Genomic DNA, 27,760 nt, shown 5'->3' with positions numbered 1-27,760 from the left:
ATGTTCTTTATGATGAGAGCAATGAACCCCCAAAATGTCATGAAGATCAATGAAACTTTATCCCAACCGTGGCGTGTGTTTGGGGGTGCTATAAATCCCCCTGGCCACGCCCGAGTCACTGCCGAACTTTGCAATGGTGTCTGACCATTAACGGCTTTGTAGGTGAGAAGGATTTTAAATTATATTCTGGATTTTCCAGGGAGCCAGTGCAGAGAAGCTAATATGTGAGAATTATGATCTCTTTTCCTAGTTCTTGCCAGTACACGTGCCGGAGCACTCTGGATCAACTGGAGAGTCTTAAGGGACTTATTCGGGCAGCCTGATAATAAGGAATTACAGTAATCCAGCCTAGAAGTAACAAATGCATGGACTAGTTTTTCTGCATCATTTTGAGACAGGATGTGTCTGATTTTTGCAATGTTACATAGGTGAAAAAAGGCAGTCCTTGAAGTTTGTTTTATGTGGGAGTTAAAAGACATACCCTGATCAAAGAAAACTATGAGATTCCATACAGTGGTGCTAGAGGCCAAGACAATGCCATCTAGAGTAACTATATCTTTAGATAATGTGTCTCGGAGGTGTTTGGTGCCAAGTACAAGAATTTAAGTTTTGTCTGAGTTCAGAAAACTTGCGGTCATCGAGGTTTTTACGTTTTTACGTAAGGCATGCTTAAAGGTTAATTAACTGATTGGTTTCATCTGGCTTGATCGATATATATAATTTGGTATCATCTGCATAACAATTAAAGTTTATGGAGTGTTTCCTGATAATACTGCCTATATAAGCATATATAAGGTGAATAGAATTGGTTCTGTCATATTTAGACATGGCACTGAATTGAATGCAGATGGAATAACTTCCTTAAATTTAGCTACACCACTATCAGATAGACATCTAGTGTAAGAATGTTTGCCTAATGGCGTGTAGTCTAGTAATAGGAGTTCAAAAGTTATTTAAAAATTGTCAGATAAAAAAGGATTCTGTGGAAAGACTATTAATTGTTCAATTTCAATGCCATAACAAGGTTGAGGGTGTGGTTAAAACAGTGAGTGGGTTTATGTACACTATGACAGAAGCCAATCGAATCTAATAATGAGATAAACACAGTACTTAGGCTATCATTACTGACGTCCACGTGAATATTAAATTCAAGTCAAATTCAGCGAAGATCTCCTCACGGTCCGCTAGCTGTCCGTTTAGTGTGTGTGCTGAAAAAAAACTCTGGTGTTTGTACACAGCGCTGGCTCTGTAAATGGGAAATAAACAAAGTGACTTGGACCGAGCCACACACTATTCCAGCCATGATGTATGTCAGGTAACGTTAAATGACTTGGCCACGGACATTCAGCTTACTTTTCTAGTTTGCCAAGCTATGCTGTTGTTGTGATGTTAGCTATAGTAGCAGGAGAGTTGTGAGTATCGCTGTCTGAAACTGGTGTGCTGGCTCTGGGAAACCGCCTTGTCCTTTCTGGCTGTTAGCTTCGCAGCAGCAACTGTAGCGACAGTTTGCTTACACTCAACCTAGCTAAGCTAATCTACAAACTAGCTAACATTAGTTACATTACTTGCTGTTCGCTCTGTATCATGGTATTAGATTTCTACAGAATTGCGTACCCCACCTTTAAGTCCATTTACTATCTTACTCACTTATTGGCCAAACAGCATGGTATAGTTCCAGAGAAGATTTACACAAAAAGGCAGAGAAAATAATAATGGTTTTACTTTTAACACCCAAGTGGAAAATAAGATGAAGGTAAACAAGATTAGGGGGATAATTGGCTCAATATTTCTTTAAATAAATCAACTTAACTCTTCCCTTATATTTAGAGACAACTTTTTAAACAAAATACAAAACGATCCAAAATACAAAAAGTCTCCAGAAATGAAGACGCTCATCAAACAGTTTGATTAATATTTTTATTGTTGAAAAAATAATGAGTTATCAGGTTTGTAGGTGTAGAGGGACTTCAACTGTTTTGAGTTCCTCTTCTTATGTACACTGATATTTTCTGTTCTGCTTCAGGCTCATTTATAAGACATGTTAAATCCAGTATATCAAAATTCAAACACTCGTCATAATCCACAATGAGGAGTTTAAGAGCTCAGTTTCAATTATAGGGGAAACCAGGTTCAGTTCCTCACTAAACTCCATGTGTTGGACTTCAGTTGGAAATCTCTCAGCAGATGATTCACAGAAATCCAACACTGGCAGAGAAGCTGAACTGGACCTGGAACACTTTGAATCCTTCAACAGGTTTTGTTTTCATTATGGCAGCACACCACCATGTCACAAGCATTCACACTGCCCACTGCCCACTGTGCATTCTCACCTGAAAGTTTCCATTTGGCATCACATGAAGACACTTAAGTGTGCACTTGGAGAATGCTTTTTAGCAAAATGTGTGCGTGAAATCTTTTTCTTTCCCTAATGCTGCATTTGTGTCAAAAGGGATACAGCATAGATATTTTGAGAACGCAGTTCATCTCAGCTTTGAACTGGTGAATGCAGCTTAGGTTAGTAAACATTTGATAAATGTAGTGAAAGATATTATTCATTGTGTGAGCTTGTTTGAACTGTTGAGATGATTCTTCTCATAAACATAAATGCAGCATTAGAAACCCAACTGGCGCAGCTGAAAGCTCAAACACAAATGAAAGTCAAATTGTTTCAGTTGGTCCTAACTGAAAGCAAAGGATTCCGATTGGCTGAGAAGACACTAGTCTTCCATTAGTCTTCACTTTTTTCTTCCTGGACCCCATTAAGGATGCATACTGCTGGTTTTGCATGTTTTACCCCATTTACTCTGATTACTGCTGTACATTTTGCAAAGCATCTCATTTAGTTTTAGATTGATGTCCATTGAATTTGGAGGTTTCTCCATGTAACTGACAAAAAGTAAAAGTGATTAAGTATTTACCTGTCTGCAGCAGGTTTCAAATCTCTGTAACATGATTTTCAAGGATATCAAACTAAAAACATACACTGTTAAAATGAAAAACTAAAGGAAAAGTCAATATTTCAAGGCAACAAAGTTCAGTAAGATAAGACGATTTAACTTAATGTCTTTGGGTTTCACTTCTGTTAACTTCCTCCGAATTAGAGTAACTTATAGTTTTACATTACCAAAACTTTGAATTTTCACTTTGGTTAATTTACTCTAACTTAATTGGGATATACAGTTTCTAATGGCTTGATTTCCAATTGTATTCATTTTGTCATTAATCAAACAAAGTCTAGTCTGATCTCATGATACATGTATGGAAATACAACAGTCTCCATTACAGTGTACAGTATGCTTTGAAAATGGCTGGCAGTAATGTACAGTACACATGATGTGTGGTTAATGGCTTAAAACAAGCCACACCACCTTTATGGTCCTTTAACGGAGAGCTACTGGTTAGGTATATTGTTCACAGGAGAAAGAAATTCATAGGACATATGTCATACATTAGCTATTTCATTAGTCTGCAGTGCATGATAGACAAATAAAAACCAAAGAAAAAACCCAGTACCCAACAATCTGTTGGGTACTGGTCATATCCTGGCCTCCAACTAATCTTTCCTGGTCATGAGGTGAGCAATTGAAATGTAAACAAATGAGAAAAGCATATATAGAGACCAACATACAGCCAGACCTAACACAGATTCACTTTGACTGTCTCACCTCATCACTGACATTGTCAATTTGACATTTTGCATCCTAATCATCAGTGGGGAAAAGTCAGAAAAACAGGTGATGCACCAAAAACTGAGCTGGACTGATACTGCACACTCAGGTTGTATTTTCATGAATCAGTCTGACATGATGCAGTATGTTCAGTAAATGTTCTACAATATGACTCTTGGTATCATATTTTAGTCCTAGTGACTAAAATGTAATTGTGTCACATCAGTTTACAATATGGTTAAAGGTTCATCCAGACATTATACTGGAACATTTTGAGGCAGAGGAGGTGGCCTGTGTTACTCTTCACCGAAAAGAAAAACCTGCTCTTCATTCCAAACATGCCACATCCACATTTTTGGGTTGGGAAGGGTGATGTCCCGTCCTGTGTTGCTGCAATTCCACCAGTCCGCAGGTAGAGTTCAATAAGGTCTAAATGACCATATTAATATTCATGCATGTTTTAACCTATTTACTACAAATTGCATATACATTGTATAACTATTTTATCTTCTTCTACCTTCTAGGCAGCAATTGGTGTCTATCCACTTCACTGTGGTATGACAATCAACTGTAGACTTGAAACATACTTATTATTATTATCCACCACAATGAGCCTGGAGCATGCCACTGAAATAATTTTAGACCTTTACAGTGTTTCATTATAATCAATTAATAAATGTATCCTTTTTTGTAAAGGTTTAGGCTTTTTTTCACTTTTATATTGCATAATTTAAATGCAAATGTAATTTTAATTGATCATTTTACCAGTTGATATAAGTCTAATTATTACATATTCTGTAAAAGCCTATAATATTCAAATGGCACACTCCAGACTCACATGCTTTTATTTTTATTGTTACTGATTCAGTGATTCAGACTTTTCAAAATCAGTCCGCATTTAAAAAGGACACAGTAAAAGGCAGACATAATGTGGAATGGAAACCAATAACTGCCTGAAAGGAGTCTGGAAAAACATATTCAGCAATCTGAAACAGTATGCTCTGCTTCGGTTGGCTATAATGTAAAGAAGAAATGATGTGTAATAAACCCTTCTGTGGTCCTGTACAAGGAAAATTTTCAATGGACTAAAATGCTGGTGCTTCTTAACATTCAGTATAATGTAAGGAATATAGTGGATGTGCTATTAGTAAATCTGCCCACCTACATTGAAATAAAATGTCTCTAACAATTTTTCTTTTACACCAATTGAAGGGAGTTAAAGTTGCATCACTATGAGTCAGTCAATCATTAAAACAATGCCATCAACAATGCCATGTATACAAATGCAAGATATGGTTTTTGTTAGTTAGCAATGACACAACAGGCTAGAAACACAGAGAGGAGATTCAAAGAGCTGCCGGAATGATCAATAATCAATATTCAAAACACAGAGATGACATGAAGACATCAACAGATAATAAGAAAGTGATAAAAAAATGTTTTTTTTTTTAAATTCTCTAACTCCTGTAAACATCCTTTAAAAGACTCCTAAACTTTCACGTTGATAATTTCAAACAAATGATCAAGTTTATTGAAAATAAATGTAAGAGAAAATATTTTATTCTAATAGTTTGCAGTCTCTTGGTTCAGATTAAAATAATACATCTAATCAAGTTAATTTATAAAAGATCAGGATATTCATATTGTTCATTATATTCATATATTACAAGCTACATAAAATGAAGAGGCCTCTACATATTATTGGTTAAAATCAAAGTGGGTTTGTAGCGTACTGGAGCAGTGAGATTTTGCCTCACATTTTAAAGCAGCTCCAGTGTTAGTGTAGAGAGCAGTGTGGAGTAGTAAACCTGTAAAGAAACCTTAAGACCAGACAGTGGCACAAAAATAACTTGTTAGCATTTAAAGATGATAAAGTGAAAACAATTTACAGCAAATGATCTTAAAAACACACAGTTGAGCACTTGAGCTGAGTCATCAAATCAATAAAATGTATGTCTTATTTGTTTGTGTGTAAAGACAGAAAGCTGTAAGACAGAACATTTCATTTGCTGTCAGCACACTGGAAAGCAGGGTTAGACTAATATATATGACTGACTGCAGATCAGACTGTGAGGATCTAAATTTACTTCACATCTTAAGTGGTGTCTATCTGTAAAACCTGCTATGAAAGCTTCAGTCTATAACTTTCAGTTTCTATTGTGCTTTAGTGATGCTTATTACCAAACATATTTGGACTTTTTAAACTCCCCTGCCAGAAATAAGTAAAATTATAGAAGTGGCGAATTGACTTGAAATGAATCAAATTAATACAAACTAGACAGTGAACCTGCCCTGGCTTGTCTATCTCTGGGTGACAGGCTTCCATACTTCATAGTCTATCCAGGAGTCATTCCTGGTTGTGACCACAACATATCAAATTTAGGATAAAAATGTTAAACTGCTATTTCCATTTTCTAGGATGAACCTTCAAGCTCAAATTCTATTTAGTTGTGCCTATAGTTATTGACAAAAATGATTACAAGCTCCAGTTTCCAGAGCTTTCAGCAACATCTTGAGGCCTTCAACTGCAGATGAAACATAATCTGAAGGCCATGAGATGTTGCTTTTGTGTCAAACTAAGCTCAATTTGTTTTTTGGGCAAAATGAGATAATGTATCAAGGCTATCACATCTAAATGAATATCATTGGTTTCAATGAAAAGCTTTGGTCTTAATACAGTTTCGCTAAACCTTTGACATATCTGGCATGAAAATATTAGCTTTGTCCAATGTATACAGAATATGCGCAGCAACAGTCTGTGTATCAGCCTTAAATAACTTGAATAACCAGTTGCTGTAGTGTGAAAAAGGACTTGCTGACTTCTGTTTTACAAGCAACCAGTAGTCTTACATTTTTGCCCATCTGTACCATGCCAAGCCAAACTAAGCCACCCCCCCTCCAAACAATCACCCACCAGAATTTGGGAGGGAAATGGTTGATTTTCCTATTCTTGCGCATACCTTAAAATCATAGAATAACTCATGGTTAATGCTAGAGCAATGACACTTAAGTCCAGCTCATTCATGAGCAATGTTACCTTTTAAAATAAGTAAAGTTTTCTAAAAAAATTGGCAGTACACGGTATGACATCAACAATATAATCCCATTCCTAAAGATAGGGCAGAAAGAGGGGGGCACCAAATAACCAGAATAAACACAGCAAAGAGCACAGGCTTCAGAAAGCAGAGAGGTGATTTGGCAGCCCAACATGTACAACATTTAAAACAGCCATGGTAATACAACATGTAAGGTTAAGCAGTCAAAAACATGACTCAAAGGTCAACCTAGATGAGATAAGGTCAATCACGATATAAGATAAACATTAAGTAAGACTATATAAAACAATCGATTAGAACTAAACAACCGGACAGCATGAGGATCATCTTGCTGACATGATAATAGTAGTAATATTAAGCATTTTTTCTTACAGTACATTTACCTGAGTTAGATACCTGTAGACAGTGATTTAAACAAAAACACAAAATGACGACCTGACTTAAACTTCAACATTCGCCAGACTTCTTATATTACCCGATGCTCACACAATCTGTCAGTTTAACCCTCAAGAGGCCATTCTGAACCCAAATTTAGCTGTTCAATTGCTGGTTTCAATGGAGACCAACGAAGGGACTTTTGTTTCACAGCGCAGGTTTGTATGTAATTTGACAGTGTACTGTAAACCTAAATGACCCAATTCTGTGGATGAGTGTTAGCTAGATGCCCAGAATGTTGATAAAAGAAAAATGTTTTGAGTGCTGTTGCAGAATGAAGTTTAAGTGTGCTGTGTCTAAGTTTAGGTAGTTTCCCGGGCAGACTGCATAGTCAAATAGTACACCTCATCTAAACCAAAATGCACACAAAACCCTCTCTCACTGATTCACTTTGAATTCATTCAAATTAAAAAAATCAATTTTCAGCATTTAACTTTCAAAAACATGTGGATTGGCCCTAATCCTGATCCTGCGGCACCATCACAAAATTCAAGGATTGGCCGTCCATCAAAAAACTCCTGTGGAATCCTGAGGGCCCAATCCTAATCCAAAACTGTTAAAAGTGCTATTGGTGAAACTAGTGAGTGGACCTTGAGTTGGGATTGTTTTGTCAAACTAAATTCGAGGTAGGGGTGGGTGATATGGATAAAATCTTCTATCACAGTACAAGTAACTTTATACTGCAAAATATACATATATTATTATATAGTAAATTTCCTAGACATCGAGAAATTGTTAGGAACAGATGTGAAAGTTTGCTTTTGGCTAATAGAGTGAATTGCATAACTGAAAAATCAAGGTACTGTAAAATGGATATTGCCATAAAACTGCTGCTCACTGAGTTGCAGCATTTCCCACACTGGCCGAATTCAACCAGAGATATTAAAAAGGGACAGCTCCTATGTATAAGTGGTATAGAAAAATCTCTGGTGGTTGACTAATTCCTATCATCTCTCAATATATATTTTCATATCGCCCAACCCACCCTTAATTTGAGGTGTACTGATATCCAATTTTGAAAAAAACCTGCCAGCTAATTTCAGTGGCCAAATTGTGTTTATCAAACTCTGTTTTCTATGAATGCATTTTGAATGGACTAAAGATGAAGTCAGTTGACACTGTAGAGCTTGTCTGAGCATCAGTAAACCATGCAGCTGACAATGTTGTGTTTAAGTACAGGGTCGTAATGCCTTCATGGATTGATTAGTGCATGTAGTGCTGCTGATCACAGGGAAAACACAGCTGTCAGCCTCTACTACCTGCACTTTGCTCACAGACACACAAACACACGACTGATGGACCATCACAAACAGGTGAGATGACAATGAATATGATAATTCTGTTTTCATATTCACTTCTTTGATTCTTCCCTCTATCCTCTGAATGTTTCTGTCTTTTCAGGGTTGACATGGTGGAGACAGTGGTTCACTGAGCAGGTCAAGAGGTAAAGAGAAGGTAGGGAGGAGTGAGAGCTCTAATCAGCATCACAGAGGATCTGCTCCAGCACCGTCAGCAGGTGTTTGAGGCCATAGATGTAGCCATGATCGTGGCTCTCGCTCGGGAAAACGTGGGCAAAGTCGATCATCCTGACCTCCACCGCCGCATCTCCTCCACTCCCCTGTGTTGCATCACCTCCCCGTCCCTTTAGCTCCTCATCCTCTGTCCTTCTTCTGCCGCTGTCCTCCCTCTCTGCATCCTCATCCTTCCCTTCTAGTTGCGATTTGTTTCCGTTTCTGTTTGGTGGTTGTTGCGACTCACCTGTCCATTTCCATGCAGAGTTGTCTTCTTCAGAGATGTTATCTCCAGAAACTGAGCTCACTGTCTCCACAGCATCACCGTCTCCACTGTTGCCATGGAGATGACCCTTGGCACAGTGGTGTTGGCCACCTTTTGTTTGGTTGGTGTAAATGGTGGCCAGGCTGTAGTCCCAGGGCACAGACACTTGAATGTTGTTGTTGTTGTTGTATTCAGCCACTTCCTCTTCCTGACCAGCCCCTTCCTGTCTCGCTTTCCCCTCCCCACCCCAACCACTGTCCCCTGCCAATGACAATGTGGCAGTTTTTCCCACAGTCGGGCTGATCGAATGGGTGCTAAGAAGGGAAGACCGGGGGGATGAGGAGGAAGAAGAGGGGAGGCCCTCGTAGACGAAGAGAAGGGAACTGGCGTAGAAGGCCAGCTGGTGCTGGGACTCAAACCAGCGGAGGATCCGCTGAACTCTGTGGATGCTGGCTGACACTGCATCCTTCCTCAGACTAACACCATTATGGAAGAATTTAGCCAGGCCTGGAGGAGAGGAGAGGAGAGTTGTAAATTGTTGTGTCTGATTGGCTGTTCCTCTGTCGGCACACGCTATTGAGCATGTGATCACTTGAATTATTCTCAAAGGTTCCTCCAACACGTCACTGTCAGTGGTAGTAAGTCACTTGTTAAATGTGTTAGTGAAATATTTTTCAATTCAATATTATTTATATAGCACCAATTCATAACGTTATCTCTTACTCTTTATAATATTGGTAAAACTCACAAGTTATGCACACACTTAAATGTATAAACACACACACACACACACACACACACACATATATACCATCTTTAATGGTGTCCTTAACCAGTCCCCTCCCATAGTGCTGGTCGTAGGAGTCAAACGTGTCACTGCACACCTTATACACCTGAAAAATAGGAAAATACATTATGTTAAGAGTGTGTTTGCTGTATTTGTGTTGGTCCTTGTCCTTAAAACACACAACATGCTAATGTTTATTTGTGTATACATACACTTGTCATATTTTGTTCATGACTCAAAGATTCATTTTGTTGTGAACTGACAGCATGCTGACTTATGTTGACAATTTGACATGAGTCTGGATTTTTTAGTTCTTTGAAGCTTAAAATGCATCTGGAATTGTTGTCAGACAAGTACTTGAGCAGAAATCTACAAAAGTGCAGCTTATTGACAGTTGGCTGGATCATAACTAAGACGTTGTAGGGTAAACCCCATATATTATCTCATTTCTAGATACAAATGGCTCAGTTTTTTAGATTTATAATGAAAGAATGTTAATACAATTATGATTTTAGATGAGAACATGCAGATTATTGAGAATGATCTGTTGCATTATCACAATTAAATTTTCATAATGAAGAGTTACCTATAAATAAAAGGTTTGTACACGGAAAGAACCAATCCAAATGTAGTTTAGGGAGAGCCTCTCCAACCCTGAATCTACTGCCCCAGTGCATGCTGGGAGGGTTCCCAACAAACTACCTCATATAACTGCAATCACTTGGTCATATTAACACTGATCATGGTTTCAACTCTCTACTCATTTGCCTTTATTTCAAAATAAGAGCACATTGTTAATCCTGGATGAAGTTGTGAATAACAAAGTAATCCTCAAACTGTGTTCAAAGAACCAAATTAGCTAGATGAGAATGAACAAGATCTGGGAATAATTAAGACACATTTGAAGAACAAGGCCCAAGTCTTTGCTATGTCCTTGAGCAAAACTGCAGATTGAGGGGCTTCACAGTTTTACATTTTGACAAGGAAGATTCTTTTCTCAGCACTACACTTAATCACCTCTTTTTATCTTTTCCTTTCAATCTTTCTCTAACTCACTCCTCCCCCATTATCATATCTTCATCAGGAAGATAATTACCACTAATTAGTCTCCCCTCTATCTAAACAAACATAACAGATGTTAGCATGGGAATTTTCCCAGCTCAGTGCCAGACATACTCTGTTCGAAACTCCATGTTTTTCAGCCATGAAATTACAGCTTGGGCTAGTAATGCACTAAAAAAAAATACTGGCTGCCTTTAACCTCTTCAGCTCCATTCAACCTAAATCTGGGCCCATTTTTACAAGCTCATACATAGCTGGCAACATTCAAACCCACAAAACGCCATTAAAATTGATTAAATCTACTATTCAATTCAATTTTATTTATATAGCACCAATTCATAACAGAAGTTATCTCATTGCACTTTTCCTAAAGAGCAGGTCTAGACCGTACTCTTTATAATATTATTTACAGAGACCCAGCAAATCCCACCATGAGCAAGCATTTGGCGAAAAAAACTTCCTTTAAGAGGCAGAAACCTTGGACAGAACCAGACTCAATGACTACTTTTTCCCAAACTTTTGCCCAAACTTTTTAAAAACACAATACTGTGTGTCAGGATGAATGCACACAAGTACTGCTCAAGTACTGTACTTAAGTACAAATTTGAGATACTTGCGTATTCATTTTAAACAAGTTTATACTGTAACTGTATGACGGGTTGCTTGGGGTGCCAGTTGGGTCAGCGCCGAACAATATTCTCGTCAGGTTTGTGAGGCAATATTTTTAAGTTAGTCAACTGCACACAGGACTCAAGCATAGAGCATAATAAAACCTCACATTCATATCTTGAACCCTCAAGAACACCTTCCCAAAAGCAAACCATATAGTATAGGCCAAAACCACAACAGATAAGTCTCAATTCAGTTAGGTGTATTAAGTGCAGGCAAAAACAACAAGGCCAACACAAAGTAGTTCCTCCCAGAAGCTCTGAATTCCACTCCGTATTTCCCAAATTCCCCAAAACAAAATTATATTCACTTCCTGTTCCACAATCAGTTGAGTTCAATTCTGTTCACTTGTGAAACGATCAGTTCAGTTAAATTCGGTTGCAAAAAAGAATAAAAAAAAAAGAAAACCAAAATAAGTTTCTCACAGATTTTACCCGCTGCAGCTGCCATAGAACTCCAAGGAAGGTCCAAAGTAGGCTCAGCCAGGAAGATCTCCACAAGAGAGCAAATCGATTTATGTACACGAGGACTATAAGGCAGAAAACAAAGAAGACGGACGGCAAACAGCCAACTTACTGCTGAGAAAGGACAGTCTCACCACTTCCTTACAGCACAGCGCCATCTTGGATTTTAGCGTCATCGGCATTTGAAATAAGGTGAATGAATGGATTGGTTTACGAGTGTGGGTGTGCCTGTGACAGCGATGGGTGTGTGATGAGCCAAAATAAAATAACTCACGTGGTAGTGATAGCAGATTGTTACAATACTTCTAGTCCACTACATTTATGTGACAGCTATACTGCAGAAATAAGATTTTACATACCAACCTGATCATATGTTGTGTAAGAAGAAACAAGTGTAGAGGTGCAATTGTTTTCTGTTGACTGGTGATCACGAGTCCTTTAAAAAGTGAGCTTTCTGCTCAGATGAAGGCTTCATGTTGAAATGCATCAGTAGATTTGACAGCCTATTGAGTGCAAATAAATTTACCCAAAAGATAAACACACTCTTTGCATGTTACTAACTCAACATCTTCTCTCTCCCGTAGTTCTGTGCTTTCTCGTTTCTCTCCTCTCTCCTGTCACTTTCAGCAGGTATTTCTGCCTCCGGAGCTGCAGAGTCTGGATCTGTGGTTGTGGGCCACCTGCGGCCCCATGTTCCTGCTCGACAACTGCTACAGAAGTTATCTCATTGCACTTTTCCTATATAGCAGGTCTAGACCGTACTCTTTATAATATTATTTACAGAGACCCAACAAATCCCACCATGAGCAAGCATTTGGCCACAGTGGCAAGAAAAAAAAACTTCCTTTAAGAGGCAGAAACCTTGGATAGAACCAGACTCAATGGTGGGTGGCCATCCGCCGCTGCCGTGTTAGGCCTTTCAAGTTGGATATTTACAGCCTTAGTAGTATGGACCTCCAGGACTGGATTGTCCTACCCACTGGGTTTGAAGAAATAACAGGTCTAGGAAATTATTTATTATTTATTTTCTTCTGCTAAAACCATGACGGACAAATTCAAAAGCTGAGTTTGTATTTAAATTTTCAGCCTAGGTACCACATTGTGAATCTGAAGATAAAAATGATATGTCCATTGCTACATTTCACAATCAGGTACATTATAAATATAACAGAGTAATGCTGTGGTGTACACTGAAAATAAAAAATCGTCAGGCGCTCTGTAGTGAACGTAGTTATGCCATCACGTTCTGCAGCATTGATTCGTCAAGGAAACCCACGTTGTTTCTTCCTCTAAGCCAATGGGCAATGGTTGTAGACACTTAGTTCCACAATCAGGTACATTATAAATATAACAGGGACACTTAGTTTCACAATCAGGTACATTATAAATATAACAGGGTAATGCTGTGGTGTACACTGAAAATAAAAAATCGTCTATGGAGCTTTAATTTCAATGTTGTTTTCAAAGATAAATTGTGTAATTTTGTATTAATTAGAAATAAAATATGGACAGGGCTCAACACTAACTTTTAAAAGTTAGTGCCAGGCTGGCAACCATGCATCCGCTTTTTTGTTGCCATTTTTAGTCACCTTATATTTTGAGTAATTAAGATACTATGCAGTTATATGTCAGCTTAAGACCTAGACCGACGCCCGCGGCTAAAAAAAAAGCTATTGTTCTAAAATGTTTATTAACTTTTGAATGGCTAATCCTATCCACATGCTTTAAAAAGTCAGGTAAAGCAGAGATTCTCAGCTTTACAGGTATTTCTCATTTGGACATTCAGGCGCTCTGTAGTGAACGTATTTATGCCATCACGTTCTGCAGCATTGATTCGTCAAGGAAACCCACGTTGTTTCTTCCTCTAAGCCAATGGGCAATGGTTGTCGACATTTAGTTCCACTCCCCGTGTTGGTTGTGTTGTGTTGGTTCAAAATTTAAATGTCCAGGCTTACGTTTGTCCATAACATCATCTACTCCACCAATTGACATGTTTTTTGGGACATTTGAATAAACACAGAGACGAAGTAGGTGTGTATTTGTTTGCGTGAAAACAAACATGCAAAAAACTGATTTGCATGACAGAGCACAACCGAAAGCCAAACCAAAATGGCAAACAACAGTACACACCTGAGGAAGCCTTGCAACTAATTCTTTCCAACGAGTCGCTAGGCGACATTGCGGTAGAATTGTCAGATTCCGACGTAGACAGCTGGTGTGGTGCATTCACTGTCACACTCCGCCACTCGCTCTCTGTTCAACCACACACTCACTACTCACACGTGTCCCTGTGACTTGAACAAGCAGCAGGGGTGATGTAGTCACTCTCGCTCTCTCTCTTTATACTTTACTCTCTCACCCAGATGCGCTCTCAGGTACCGAAATTTGGCACTGATTGATTTAACGTGAATCGGTACTCTGTAGTACCGACGTAAATCGGTCGGTACCCTTAAACTCTATACAGTAACTGAACCGAAGTTTGTGTTTTATCTGATACTTTACAGAATTTGAATATTCTCTAATCTAGTGTTATCAGTTAACGTGTCCACCCCTCAATTCCTGGTATACAAAATACCAGCATTTGTTTGTGATGATGACGGGTTAATCAAACTTTTCATCCCACAGTCAAAACAACTTAATCTTCGCCATTGTCTCTAAAACAGACGCCTGTGCACACGCCCAAGTAAATGCACCAACGCATGTGCAGCGTTGTCTGGTTCCGGTTCCGACTGTAACAGCAATATTTAAATATCACTAATGCAACAAATAGACTATTTTTGCTGTCCCTATTTTTTATATGTTAAAAAGTAGGGGTGTCACGATTCTCCAAATCCATGATTCAATTTCAAGGTTACAATTCAATTCAATATCAGGTATTTCTGTCTGGATTTATGACTGCAGGGCTCCTACTGCTCCCTTGTTCCAGCTTGACAGCCACTACTGCAATTGTTGTTGGTCTTATTGCTATTGTTATCATTCTCATTATCATCCACCCCCAGCACTGGACACCGTTTTCAGAATCAAGACGTTTCGGCTCCCATCTGGAAGTCATTCTCAATTGTGAAAATGGTCTGAGAACTCAGAAATTTAAGCTAATTTGTGTTGCTTAAGCCCTGCCCTCTTGGAAGAGTCTTCCTGAGTGTCTGCTGCTTAAAGGGGTGAAATACAAATATTTTTCAAAAATCCTTTTCTGCCAATCAGCCAAACTTAACACGTTCATATTTATTTGTAAAGTACATTTTATTTATATAGCCCAATAAGATCACAAATTTGCCTCAAGGGGCTTTACAATATGTACAGCATACAATTTGTTAACATCTTCATTTTAGTAATTTTGTTTATTTAAATATCTCAGAATATGTAATGTCTTATTATACTGGCAGGCTATGTTGAAACACAATTTAAAGAAACACAAGTTGAAACTCAATTAAACTACTGGTGTCAGTCTCCAAACATTTCAAACAATGCCCTGTGTTCCACATCATTATGATCATACCAATAACTTCATAGAAAGGTTAAGTGTAGACAGAAAACAGTTAATTCAGCTCAGTGGATGTTTTTTGTTTGTTTCTTGCTGCAGGCAGGAAAACCCAAATCAGGACACTTACTGATGATACTGACAGCAGGTTGCAATGGAATATGATCAATGTGATAAAGATTTCGCTACTTGACTCTCTTCCTTTCCAACAGATAAGAAGTTCTCTCTTTCCTGTCATTCGTCTGTTTCACCCATGTGGACAAACTAATGAAACACTGACATGATGCGTGTTTACTGCTCCACAGCCTGAGTTTAGGGTTAGGAATTCTACAGAGATTCAACAAACAGCTTCAGATGAACAACAGCTATTTACACGGATGGAGGTCAACTTTGTGTGTGTGTGTGTGTGCGTGTGTGTGTGTGTGTGTGGTCAAGCGTGAGATTATGTGCTGTTCAGCTCAGTCAACAACCTGAAAATATTTCACACATCACATGGGTTAAACATTGACCGATTTCAGCTGTTCAACAGTATCTCATGTTGATCATCATTGTGTGTATGAAAGGTGTTATCAATTCTGTTATCGTGTTACTAGGGATGGGGTATTTGGAAAAAATGTATAATTGTCACGTGTACTATCTTGATATAGTTACAATAAGTAGGCAGGTTTTTTTTTTTACCTATATTGACATTTTACATACAAAGCAATATCTATTTCATTCACTTATTTCCAACATGTCCTGTTCAGCTGAGTCGTCGTGGGCGGGACCTACGCTGAAGGTATGTTTACATATAATTTCCATCTTAGTAATTGTAAGAATGTTATGTTTGAACTGGTGTATGTCGATTGCTTTTGTTTAATGATCTGTGATATTGTAATGGATTAAAAAATACATTATTTTGTCAGCCTGTAGCTGCTAGCTTAGCTCAATAAGTTAGTCACTACTGTTACGTGCCCAGGCTGCCTATTAGCCTGCATGACGTGCATGTAGCTACTAGTTAACAGGACTATTTAGTTTCAACCATCTAACGTTAGTTAATGTTATATTTGTGATGTGTTGTCTGGGTTCCATCCACCTGTTTTTATGCACATTTTCAATTTTAATAATAGCAGCAGACCTGCGATCTGTCAGATCTGTGTGACAGATCTTTATCTCTAAATGTTATTAACAATTGATTTAGGTCATGCACGAGCTGTACAATACTTGACAACAAGTCATATTTTATCTCTCATTTCCCACAATGACAACACCATGACCAAATGTGCATATGAATTTGAAGAAATGAGCCAATAGCCTACCTGGGCCTGTGATCTGCTAGGTTGGTTTTCCATTCTGCCATGAAGACAAGGGAAAATATTATCATTGAGTGGAAAAGGCCATAATACCTCACGTCAGCTATGTATTTGAGCAATTTTCACCACCAGTAACATCAATAATAGCGTGTCACTACACATTCCCATACTTATAAAGCTAGGTAAGCATAAAGCCATATTCCCAAAGGTAATTTTGGTTGGTGGGCCAAAAATCAGCAAAAGAAAATGTGAATGAACGCTTCTTTCCATCCACTACCGTAATGTGATTATTAGGAGTTGGTTCATTGAGATAAGCAGTAGGTGGCACCAATTTGCCAGTCTGGTGCCATTATACCATTGCAGAATACGAGGGCGCAACAAGATGACGTAATTGAGTGAGCACCAATCAAACCTCAAACGGTGAAAAAACAATGTAGAAAACACGATGGAAATGTGACATTTATGTTTGTTTCATGTGAGGAAGGTTACAGTCTCCTTATCGCTCCACACAGATTTGAAAGATCACAGCTCTGCCGCTATTATTATTAAAATTTAAAATGTGCATGAAAACAGGGGGATGGAACCCAGACAGCTTAGCTAGCGTGACACCTAAGATGAGAAAGTGACTAACATTAACTAACGTTAAGCTGGCTACAGGCTGATAAAATAGTACAGCACGTCACAAATATAGAATTAATTAACGTTAGATGGTTGAACCTAAATAGTCCTGTTAACTACTAGCTACATGCACAATGTCATGCAGGCTAATAGGCAGCCTGGGCACGTAACGGTAGGGACTAGCTTATTGAGCAAAGCTAGCAGCGACAGGCTGACAAATTAATATGTATTGTTTAACACATTACAATATCACAGATCGTTAAACAAAAGCAATCGACGTGCACCAGTTCAAACATAACATTCTTGCTATTACTAAGATGGAAGTTACCTGTGCACTGATTTGTCTGTCTGTCTGTCTTCTCCATGGACTTCAAAACTCCCTCTCCCGTTTACTAACAGTGGATGTTGCCAAACTGTCACTCCAATTGAGACAGGCCAATAGAAATGTGTCTTACATCGTTCAATGTAGGTCCTGCCCACGATGACTTAGCTCAACAGCAAGCAAAACGTTTGGTTTCAAAAGCAAAACTTTTAGATTCGAAAACAAAACTTTTGGATTTGCATTAATACATTTTTAATCACAAATTAACTTTACTTGCAATAAAACATTTTTTGATTGCAGTGTTGATAGTTTTGCTCTCAAATCTATTTTTTGATTGCAGTGTGGAAAGTTTTGCTCTCAAACCTAGTCTGTTTGATTGCATAATAAAGACACAAAAGTACCCTTACAGGGGAGTAAACGCTTTTACTGTGAAGCATCTGTGTAACAAGTAAGATCTATTTTTCAACTTGTTGTAGCAAGAAGAAGAAGAAGCAGCTCTTTTTCAAAGAGATATTGTCACAGTGCCTGCTGTAGTTTCATACTGGGATGATGTTGTGGAAAATATATCTTGAAAAAAGTCTGGACTTTGCCCTTTAAGTACCCAATAACAAATTAAGTGAAGTGAGGTCACATTTAGACTATTCCATAAATACTACCCAGCTAAATCATTTCTTCTTAAATACAAAAGGGATTACAATACCTGCTGCTCCTTCTGATCCAGTTCCCAAACACTGCATTTATCTGTTTTGGTCTTGCATCCACACTGGAAAATTCTGGTCTGATGTTCTCAAATTAGTAAAATGTATTTTTTCTTAGAATTTTTTTTTAAAGGGTGTTTCATATCTTAGGTTACCAAAAGGAAGATGCTATTTTTTAGTATTATATCTTTTTTTTAACAGCCAAATTTTACAAACATAAATGTAAATTTAGTAAATCTAGGCCCCTCCTGCTTGCTTTTAAAATTGAGCTGAAGAGGTTTTCCAAAAATATTAAGGCAATGAAAACTGTGCTTTTATTTACAACTTTTCTTAAAGATTTGTGTTAGAATAAACAGACCAAAAGGAGCAACATAGATAAATATACACTACGTATTTAGATTTCCTGTTAATCCTGTCTGATTTCTGATTTTAAGTTTGTGTCACCAGGGTTTGTTGGATATTAAAACCCATTATTCAACTGGTTGTTCTCTGACTGGCTGAGAATACCCAGAAGCTGTTGTAAGATAGATAGCGTAAGGTTCTGTCTTTAATAATACAGAGACCCTGAATCACCACTTATAGTGGTTCTCCATTGCTTGGCAGAAAACGATGATTATGTTGTTAGTTATTATAGATGGAAAGTCACCGTGAGATGTGAAAAAGCACAGGGCATATTTGTACTGCGCCTTTTTATTAAATTTACACGTGCATGTATTTAGTAGCTGAATTACTAAAGTAGCAGTTAAGTGGCTGGGAATGCTTTCCAGGTGTATTCTGTCAGTGAAGATCATCTCAGTAGCTGCAGTTCAATGGTGTAATTAGTCTGAGACCACCAAGATAAAAAAAAAAAAAAAATAAATAAATAAATTTTACACACACACACACACACACCTCTTATATAAATATATAAAAATAAATAAAATGTGACCCTTCATAGAATACTCCAACAACTCCATTTGAGAAAACCTCAATAGAGCCTTAAAATATAGGCCTATTTAAATTATTAATGCAAAATAGGCATTAATCAATCTTAACCAGGATGAAAAGCTTGATTAAATGTACATTTCCTAGTTGTTCTGATCAGGTCTAATGGAGTGTCATTAGAGGCCTTTTCCCAGTTTGAAGTACACCAGTTTTGAACTAAAAGAAAAGAAAAATATTATATAAACCCCACTCTGAGATTTGAAATCATAACACTGATAGATTAAAGATCCTCCACAAAAGGTCAAACTCACCCTCATGCCAAGGACCAGGAAGCCTATCTCCTCCATCAGTGGGTACTTTCTGATCTGCTGTTCCCGTTTCTCCTGCGAGGCAAACGGATCATAGCTCCGCTGGCCAAGCTTCACATCCATAATGCATGGCTTGACAAAGCGTCGAGTCACATCCTCCAGCTTCAAGTACAGGTCTGAGGCAGTGGCATAGATACAAGAATGATGATGTGCAGGTATGGAGTTATTACTAGCTTATTTACATGAGACTGATGTTGGCTTTTGGTGAGCATGACTTTTTATTTAAATTTTTTAGCCGTCTGAGAGACCGACGCCATCCGCGATCGATTAACTAGCGGACAATTTCCCCTCGCTCTACCCCTCCCATACAGGTATACTGACCATCACACATGCTCTGCACAGAAACACAGAGAGAGAAAGACAGACGTTCTCTACGCAGACACGGAGGATATTTTACAAGCACGGACCAGGTAAAGCAACAGTGAACACACCTGGTTGGTGCAGATGTCCATCGTTTAGATAGGCTACTCATTAACAACAAGCCTCCTCCACACGCGGCTCACCTGCTGTTGTGAAAACAGAATTGCGGGTGAAAAAATCCAAAACGCGAGTTTTTCTTGGGCGACTTTATAAAACATACTGCTGACAAAGGAAGTAAACAGAGCAGACATATGGCCTGTATATGTCTGTCGCTGTATGATATAGCGAGACAGAACTAGAAAGAGGCGGGGCAAGCCGGTGTGTGTGTGTGCAGTAAGAGACAGAGGTGTAGGTGTGTGTGCGAATATCATACTGAAAATCGAATACCTACCCAACGCACGAATATTCAAATAGTCGAATATTCGGGTCCAGGCCTAATGTCAATATGTCTTATGTTTTTTCAACATCAGATGTCTGACAAGAGAAATATTTACAGTGTGATGTGGGAGGATTTTACCCAACAGTTTATTAAACCTGCAGTAAAAACCTCCCTCATATCACATCAATATTACATAATATTTATAAGAATAAGAAGAATCATTTTGAAAAAATAACAATAGCTAATGATACTTTGCTTGTATAGCTGAAATTGCCATTACCATCTTTCCTTAAAGTGAAACTAATGGGGCTTTTACCCATTTGTCCCACTGAGAGCTGCAGGGGGCTAGACCTATTCCAGCATACACTAGGGTCAGAGGGATTGCCAGCAGAGCTAGATCAATATTTCAGTGGATATTAGCTTACTGTAGATATATCTGTATATAACAACAACTTGCAGGACAGAAATGCCAAACTGGGTTCTGGTGACACTGTTATCTGGTTTGTCCACCAGGGAACACTGACAAGTTTAGTTTTCAACTGTAAAATCTCCTGCTCAGTGTGTATCTCGGTCATAATTAAAAAAACCAAGACTGTTAGTTAATGTTGTGTTTATTTAAAACATTTTTTAAAAACTGTTGGCCGATAATATTGGTAATTGGTCTTACCATTGTGGCTGTCAGGAGATGACCAGGTGCCGTAGTACTTGGGCAGATGCTTCTGGAGCTCCAGAAGGCATGGATCACAGCAGTCCTCCGTATACACCTAGGACATAAATACACAGAAACACACACACACACATTGCCATCATCATACTATACTGTACATGCAGGTGGATACTGCATGTTTAGTGTAGGGCTGCAACTAATGATTATTTTCTTTATAGTTTAATGTGGTGGTTACTTTTGGGATTACTGAATTAATTGTTTTGCCTATCTAATGTCAGAAAATATTGAAAAATAGTAGTAAAGGTGACATCCAAAAGTGCTTGTTTTGTCTGACCAACAGTCCAAAACCAAAAGATGGTTAGTTTTCTGTTGATTGACTAATCAATTAATCAACTAATCATTTCATTACTAATACAGGTGAAATGCAGTATAATTTCAATGTAATTATTATTTTTTTCTTCTTTTCCACGCTGTTGACACAATTCTGTTGGAAACTGAACAATTAGAATTTATTAGCATGAAAATAGTAAAAGTTTAGCACAACATACAGCATTAAACCAGCCCCATATTGTTAAATATGTCCTGTTAATGTAAACCTTATAGAGCAAAAAAATAACTACAAAAAATAAAACTGCACGTACATCTTAAATTATATTACTTAATGCTGTGTTGGAACAGCTCAATAATGTTTTTCTTCCAACTTTAACTTGACTTCTGGCCCTGTGCAGGATGCTGGTTCCATGTGAGATGTGTGTGTTGTTGGATTAGTCAATTGGTTTGGTCAAGAGACAGGCAGACATGATGCAGCTGAGGCAGCAGACACACATGTGCCACTGTGTGATTACATAGACCCATATGGAATGTCTAATATTTATATTGATTACTAAGAATTTACATTTCTCCATCCATCCATTCATCCACTTTGTACTGAAAGTGCTGTTGAACAAGTCAATGAGACTCAACTAGAGGTAAATGCTCCTACAAACATTTACAGCTCAAATTATTTATTTTTTAAAATCCTACACTATTTCATTACTGCATTATAAGTAGTGGTGTAACAATGTATCAAAGAATGATATTACGCAATATAAAAATGTTACAATATGCAATTTGATGCTGAACAACAAATTGCAATATTAACTAGTGCAGAAATGATTAGTCGGTTGCCAGAAAATGAATTGACAAGAATTTGATAATCGGCGAAGTTATTCATCAAACAAAGTCAGATATAAAATAATAATAAAAAATGTATTTAAAAGAAATCAACAGATTACTCAATAATAAAAATAATAACTGAAGCCTTAATATCAACAAAATTTTATCAATTGGCTATGTAATCAAAGCAATGATAACAAATGCAAAGTGAAGCATTTGATTATATTTAAGGTGGGTAATTGTTTTCACGTTTTCTGTAAGCACAGATTTTTTGAAAAGCTTAATTTTTCACACTAGACTGATTTTCACCTGATCTTCTGTAGCAGTGACATCTCAGACAGCTAATTTTTGCACTAAAGAAATGGTGAAACTTCAGAATGTTTGTTCTGCAAATTTTATTATTAGGATCTAATTTTCACCTAGATTCTTGAATGATTTATTTTGATTGATTTATTTTTTAGATCAGATTTTGAACAGTTTTTTTTAAATAAATAATAAAAACTAGAAAAATTGTATTTCCTGCTGAAAATGTGTGGAAATGCTGAAAGCTGAAATGATTTTGCAAAACTGCTGAAAGAAAGTCAGTAATTAAATGCCTGAAAAATCTTAAAGCTCAAATGCATTGCAAGTACTACTACTAAACACTGCAGTAAAAACTGTTATAGTAGTAGTAGTAGCCGCCCCTAAAGTAGTAGGAGTAGCGGTGGTACTAGTAGTAGTAGCAGTAGTAAAGACTATAGAAGTAATAGAGTAGTAAAGACTGTAGTGGCAGTAGTAGTTGTAAAGACTGTAGCAGTAGTAGTAGTAGTAAATACTATAGTAGTAAAGACTGTAGTGGCAGTAGTAGCAGCAGTAGTAGTAAAGACAGTAGTTGTAAAGAGTGTAGCAGTAGTAGTAAATACTATAGTAGTAATAGTTAGAGTAGTAAAGTCTGTAGTGGCAGTAGTAGTAGTAGTAATAATAGTAAAGACTGTAGTAGTAGTAGTAAAGAGTGTAGCAGTAGTAGTAGTAATAGTAAAGAGTGTAGCAGTAGTAGTAGTAGTAATAGTAAAGACTGTAGTAGTAGTAATAAAGACTGTAGCAGTAGCAGTAGTAATAAAGACTGTAGTAGTTGTAAAGAGTGTAGCAGTAGTAGTAGTAGTAGTGGTAGTAGTAGTAATGGCAGTAGTAGTTGTAAAGAGAGTAGCAGCAGCAGCAGTAGTAGTAGTAGTAGTATTAATGACTGTAGTGGTAGTAGCGGTAGTAGTAGTAGTAGTAGTAGTATTAATGACTGTAGCGGTAGTAGCGGTAGTAGTAGTAGTAAAGACTGTAGTAGTAATAGTTGGAGTAGTAAAAGACTGTAATGGCAGTAGTAGTAGTAGTAGTAGTAAAGACTGCAGTAGTAGTGGTAGTAGTACCAGCAGTATTAATGACTGTAGTAGTAGTAGCGGTAGTAGTAGTAGTAGTAGCAGTACAGACTGTAATAGTTGTAAAGAGTGTAGCAGCAGTAGTAGTAGTTGTAAAGAGTGTAGCAGCAGTAGTAGTAGTAAAGACTATAGTAGTAATAGTTGGAGAAGTAAAGACTGTAGTGTCAGTAGTAGCAGTAGTAGTAGTAAAGACTGCAGTAGTAGTAGCGGTAGTAGTAGTGGCAGTAGTAGCAGTAGTAATAGTAAAGACTGTAGTAGTTGTAAAGAGAGTAGCAGTAGTAGTAGTAGTATTAATGAATGTAGTAATAGTAGCGTAGTAATAGTAGTAGTAGTAGTAAAGACTGTAGTAATAGTAGTAGTAGTAGTAGTGGCAGTAGTAGCAATAGTAATAGTAAAGAATGTAGTAGTAGTAGTAAAGAGAGTAGCAGCAGTAGTAGTATTAATGAATGTAGTAATAGTAGCGGTAGTAGTAGTAAAGACTATAGTAGTAGTAGCATTAAAGACCGTAGTAGTAAAGACCGTATTAGTAGTAGTAGTAGTAGTAAAGACTGTAGTAGTAGTACTAGTAGTAGTAGTAGTAAAGACTGTAGTGGCAAAAGTAGCAGTAGTAGTAGTAGTAGTAGAAAAGACTGTAGTAGTAGTTGTAGTAGTAAAGACTATAGTAGTAGTTGTAGTAGTAGTAAAGACTTTAGCAGTAATAGTTATTGTAGAGACTGTAGTGGCAGTAGTTGTAGTAGTAGTAGTAGTAAAGACTGTAGCAGCAGTAGTAGTAGTAAAGACTATAGTAGTAATAATTGAAGTAGTAAAGACTGTAGTGTCGTTAGTAGCAGTAGTGGTAGCAGTAGTAGTAGTAGTAGTGGCAGTAGTAGCAGTAGTAATAGTAAAGACTGTAGTAGTTGTAAAGAGAGTAGCAGCAGTAGTAGTATTAATGAATGTAGTAATAGCAGCAGTAGTAGTAGTAAACACTGTAGTAAATGGTAAATGTGTTATAGTCAGCCACCCTATCCTCCCCATCCCTTGTGTTTCTTGTGTGTCCCTGACTCTTCTTTAGATATGTGTGTGTGTGTGTGTGTGTGTGTGTGTGTGTGTGTGTGTGTGTGTGTGTGTGTGTGTGTGTGTGTGCGCGCATATGTGTTCTGGTCTGGCTACATGGTTCCCCGCCTGCTGCTGATCACCGGCACACCTGTCTTCTATCAACCCATCAGTCTCCACAGCTTAAATACCAGGCTCTCCCACTACACCAACGCCAGATCGTCCCCGTACATTGATTATCCTGTGCCGGTGATCACAGTTCCTTTCGTTACCTGGATTCCTGTCAGTTTGCCTGCCTATCTCTCCAGCCACCTTCACCTTGCCTGTCTCTGACAGTTCCACTTTGTCTGTCTCCTACCACTCCACCACAGAGCCAGACCCTCTGCATCTTACCTGCTCCGTGATCTGGGTTCTGCCGACTGTCATTCTCAACACACCACCACCACCTCGCCCCCACGGCCAGCCCAGGTCTACATGGTATCGCCTCCATCCTGCCTCACGGACCAGTCTGCCTGTCCAGACCCACGCAGCGTCAAGTCAGACGGGTGACCGCTGCTTCAGGCTCCAAGTTGGAATCAATGCTAGTCTTCCAGGGTTATCAAGTTTGACGCCGAAGGCTTCGCTCCGAACAACTACACTCCTTCCCACTATTCCTGCTAACATCTAAATAAAGTGTGAATTGGTTGTAAAGACTACTAGTGTGTTCTGCATTTGTGGGTTCGAAGATCGTACATAGTAGGTAAATGGACTGTACTTGTATAGCGTCTTTCTAGTCTTCTGGCCACTCAAAGCGCTTCACACACTACATATCGCATTCACCCCATTCACACATTGATGGCAGAACTGCTCATCAGTACAAAGAACATAATTAATAATTCACACACACTCACACACCGAAGGCACAGCCCTCGGGAGCAATTTGGGGTTCAGTGTCTTGCCCAAGGACACCTAGTGGGCTGAGGGAAGCCGGGATTGAACCGCCGACCTTCCGATTGGTGGACGACGCGCTCTACCACTAGGCCACAGACTGTAAAAGACTGTAGTAGCAGTAGTAGTCGTAGTAGTAAAGACTAGTAGTTGTAAAGTGTGTAGCAGTAGTAGTAGTAAGGAATATAGTAGTAATAGTTGGAGTAGTAAAAAACTGTAGTGGCAGTAGTAGCAGTAGAAGTAGTAGTAGTAAAGACTATAGTAGTAGTTGTAGTAGTAAAGACTAGTAGTTGTAGTAGTAGTAAAGACTAGTAGTTGTAAAGAGTGTAGCAGTAGTAGTATTAAAGACTATAGTAGTAATAGTTGGAGTAGTAAAAGACTGTAGTGGGAGTAGTAGTAGTAGTAGTAGTAGTAAAGACTGCAGTAGTAGCGGTAGTAGTACCAGCAGTATTAATGACTGTAGTAGCAGTAGTAGTAGTAGTACCAGTAGTAGTAAAGACTGCAGTAGTAGTGGTAGTAGTACCAGCAGTATTAATGACTGTAGTAGCAGTAGTAGTAGTAGTAGTACCAGTAGTAGTAAAGACTGCAGTAGTAGTGGTAGTAGTACCAGCAGTATTAATCACTGTAGTAGCAGTAGTAGTAGTAGTACCAGTAGTAGTAGTAAAGACTGTAGAAGTAGGAGTAGTAGTACTAAAGACTGAAGTAGTAAAGACTGTAGAAGTAGTAGTAGTACTAAAGACTGAAGTAATAAAGACTGTAGTGGTGGCAGTAGAATTAGTAAAGACTATAGTGGCAGTAGCAGCAGTAGCAGTAGTAGTAAAGACTGTTGTACAATTCTAGGTGGTATTTGCATTGTGCAAATTGCTCCATTGACTTACATTGTAAAAAATTGTTGAAAAAAAGCTTAATATTTTAAAAAGTAGAAAAAAGCTATATAGAAGCACCCATGTCCTTAAACAGCTGAACATTTTGATAGCTGAATGGTTTCTGTAGTTGAAAGTATGCAGAAGTTGTAGCGATGGAAAAAACGTATGGAAGAAGAATAAGAAAAATAAGAAAGAATACAATAAAACAATGTTTAATCAGCATTCCCACTAATAAATATATGAACACTTGTTTTTATATTTATGAAGACATATCAACTGAAAATAATGAGCCATAAGTATATTTTACAGGTGTTCACACTGTTGTGTCCCCCTTCTGTATGTGATTGTGTGAGAGTATAAAGGTTATGAATGCATAGGTATTACCATGCTGTAAAACTGCATCTCTCGTGGACCTCTGGGTGGAGGCTGAAGCTGTTTCAGGACTGTTCCATCTGGATGCTGTAAAATACCTGCAACAAACACAAAGATGGCACTTCAATCAAAGCAATGTTTAGCAAAGTAAAGCATAGTAAGGATTTTGGTGCTTTAAGCAGTAAAGAATAATAAGTAACAGCTGACAAAAGGCCACAGGACATGTTTTAGTATCAGTGGTACAGTACTGAAGTACAGTAAAATTATGATTTCCAGTCACCTCAATTAAATGTTACTCAACAGTTCATTCAGAAGTAAATCATTGTAATCATTGCAAATATATTGTTCATTTAACCATAAACAGTTTAGAGTTCACACCCTTAGGTTAATGTTAAATATTGTATCAAATACTGACATTTATCAAGCACACACACAACTTAGACAGCAGCAATACAATATAAGTAAAGAGATGAAGACAGAGGGTGGACAAAAAAAAACACTAAGTGGAAGTGTAAGAACATAATAACAAAAAGTAGAATCTGTCCATATGGAGAAAGTGAAATTTATTAAGAAATGTGCTACTGAGAGGAAAATAAAGAGCTTTGATCACTGTCTGGTTCATCTTCTCCCGACATACAGGCAGAAGAGGATGTGTATCAGCTCTTTCAGAGACAGAAGACCAGGAAGACACCAGGCCCAGACAGCGGAAGCTAGCAGGAAAGGCTAACACTGTAATCTACACTGTACATTTACTGCCAGATTGACTTCACTGCTAACCTTTTCCTCTGCTCCGCTCGCATTCACCATCACTTTCTGACGCTCGCCCACACATTGCGTTCCCGCATCATTACTGAGAGTACAGCTGATCAGTTCTCAGCACATTTTTACTGTGATATTTATACAATTGTATCAATTACTTCCTAAGCTGCTCACACACACATGGAAATTACAGCAATTTTTTTTTAAACTTACAACTAAG

General features: G+C 38.0%; 1 protein-coding gene across 1 annotated transcript in view; it reads right to left on the bottom strand.

The window, feature by feature from the left end:
* Positions 1 to 1,903: 1,903 nt before the first annotated feature.
* The window catches only part of ipmkb (inositol polyphosphate multikinase b), a 38,266-nt gene continuing 12,409 nt past the window's right edge, over positions 1,904 to 27,760 (bottom strand). Inside the window, exons 2-6 of the mRNA XM_044178328.1 lie at positions 26,794 to 26,879; positions 21,024 to 21,120; positions 19,561 to 19,733; positions 9,747 to 9,828; positions 1,904 to 9,442 (exon numbers count right to left, since the gene is read on the bottom strand). Coding sequence (XP_044034263.1) covers positions 8,634 to 9,442; positions 9,747 to 9,828; positions 19,561 to 19,733; positions 21,024 to 21,120; positions 26,794 to 26,879 — 1,247 coding nt within the window. The 3' untranslated portion in view covers positions 1,904 to 8,633. The remainder of the gene's footprint in view (positions 9,443 to 9,746; positions 9,829 to 19,560; positions 19,734 to 21,023; positions 21,121 to 26,793; positions 26,880 to 27,760) is intronic.

This window comes from Siniperca chuatsi, linkage group LG20 (genome assembly GCF_020085105.1).
Source record: "Siniperca chuatsi isolate FFG_IHB_CAS linkage group LG20, ASM2008510v1, whole genome shotgun sequence".
NCBI lineage: Eukaryota > Metazoa > Chordata > Actinopteri > Centrarchiformes > Sinipercidae > Siniperca > Siniperca chuatsi.
Note: the sequence above shows the minus strand (reverse complement) of the source record. Positions and strands in the feature narration are given on the sequence as shown.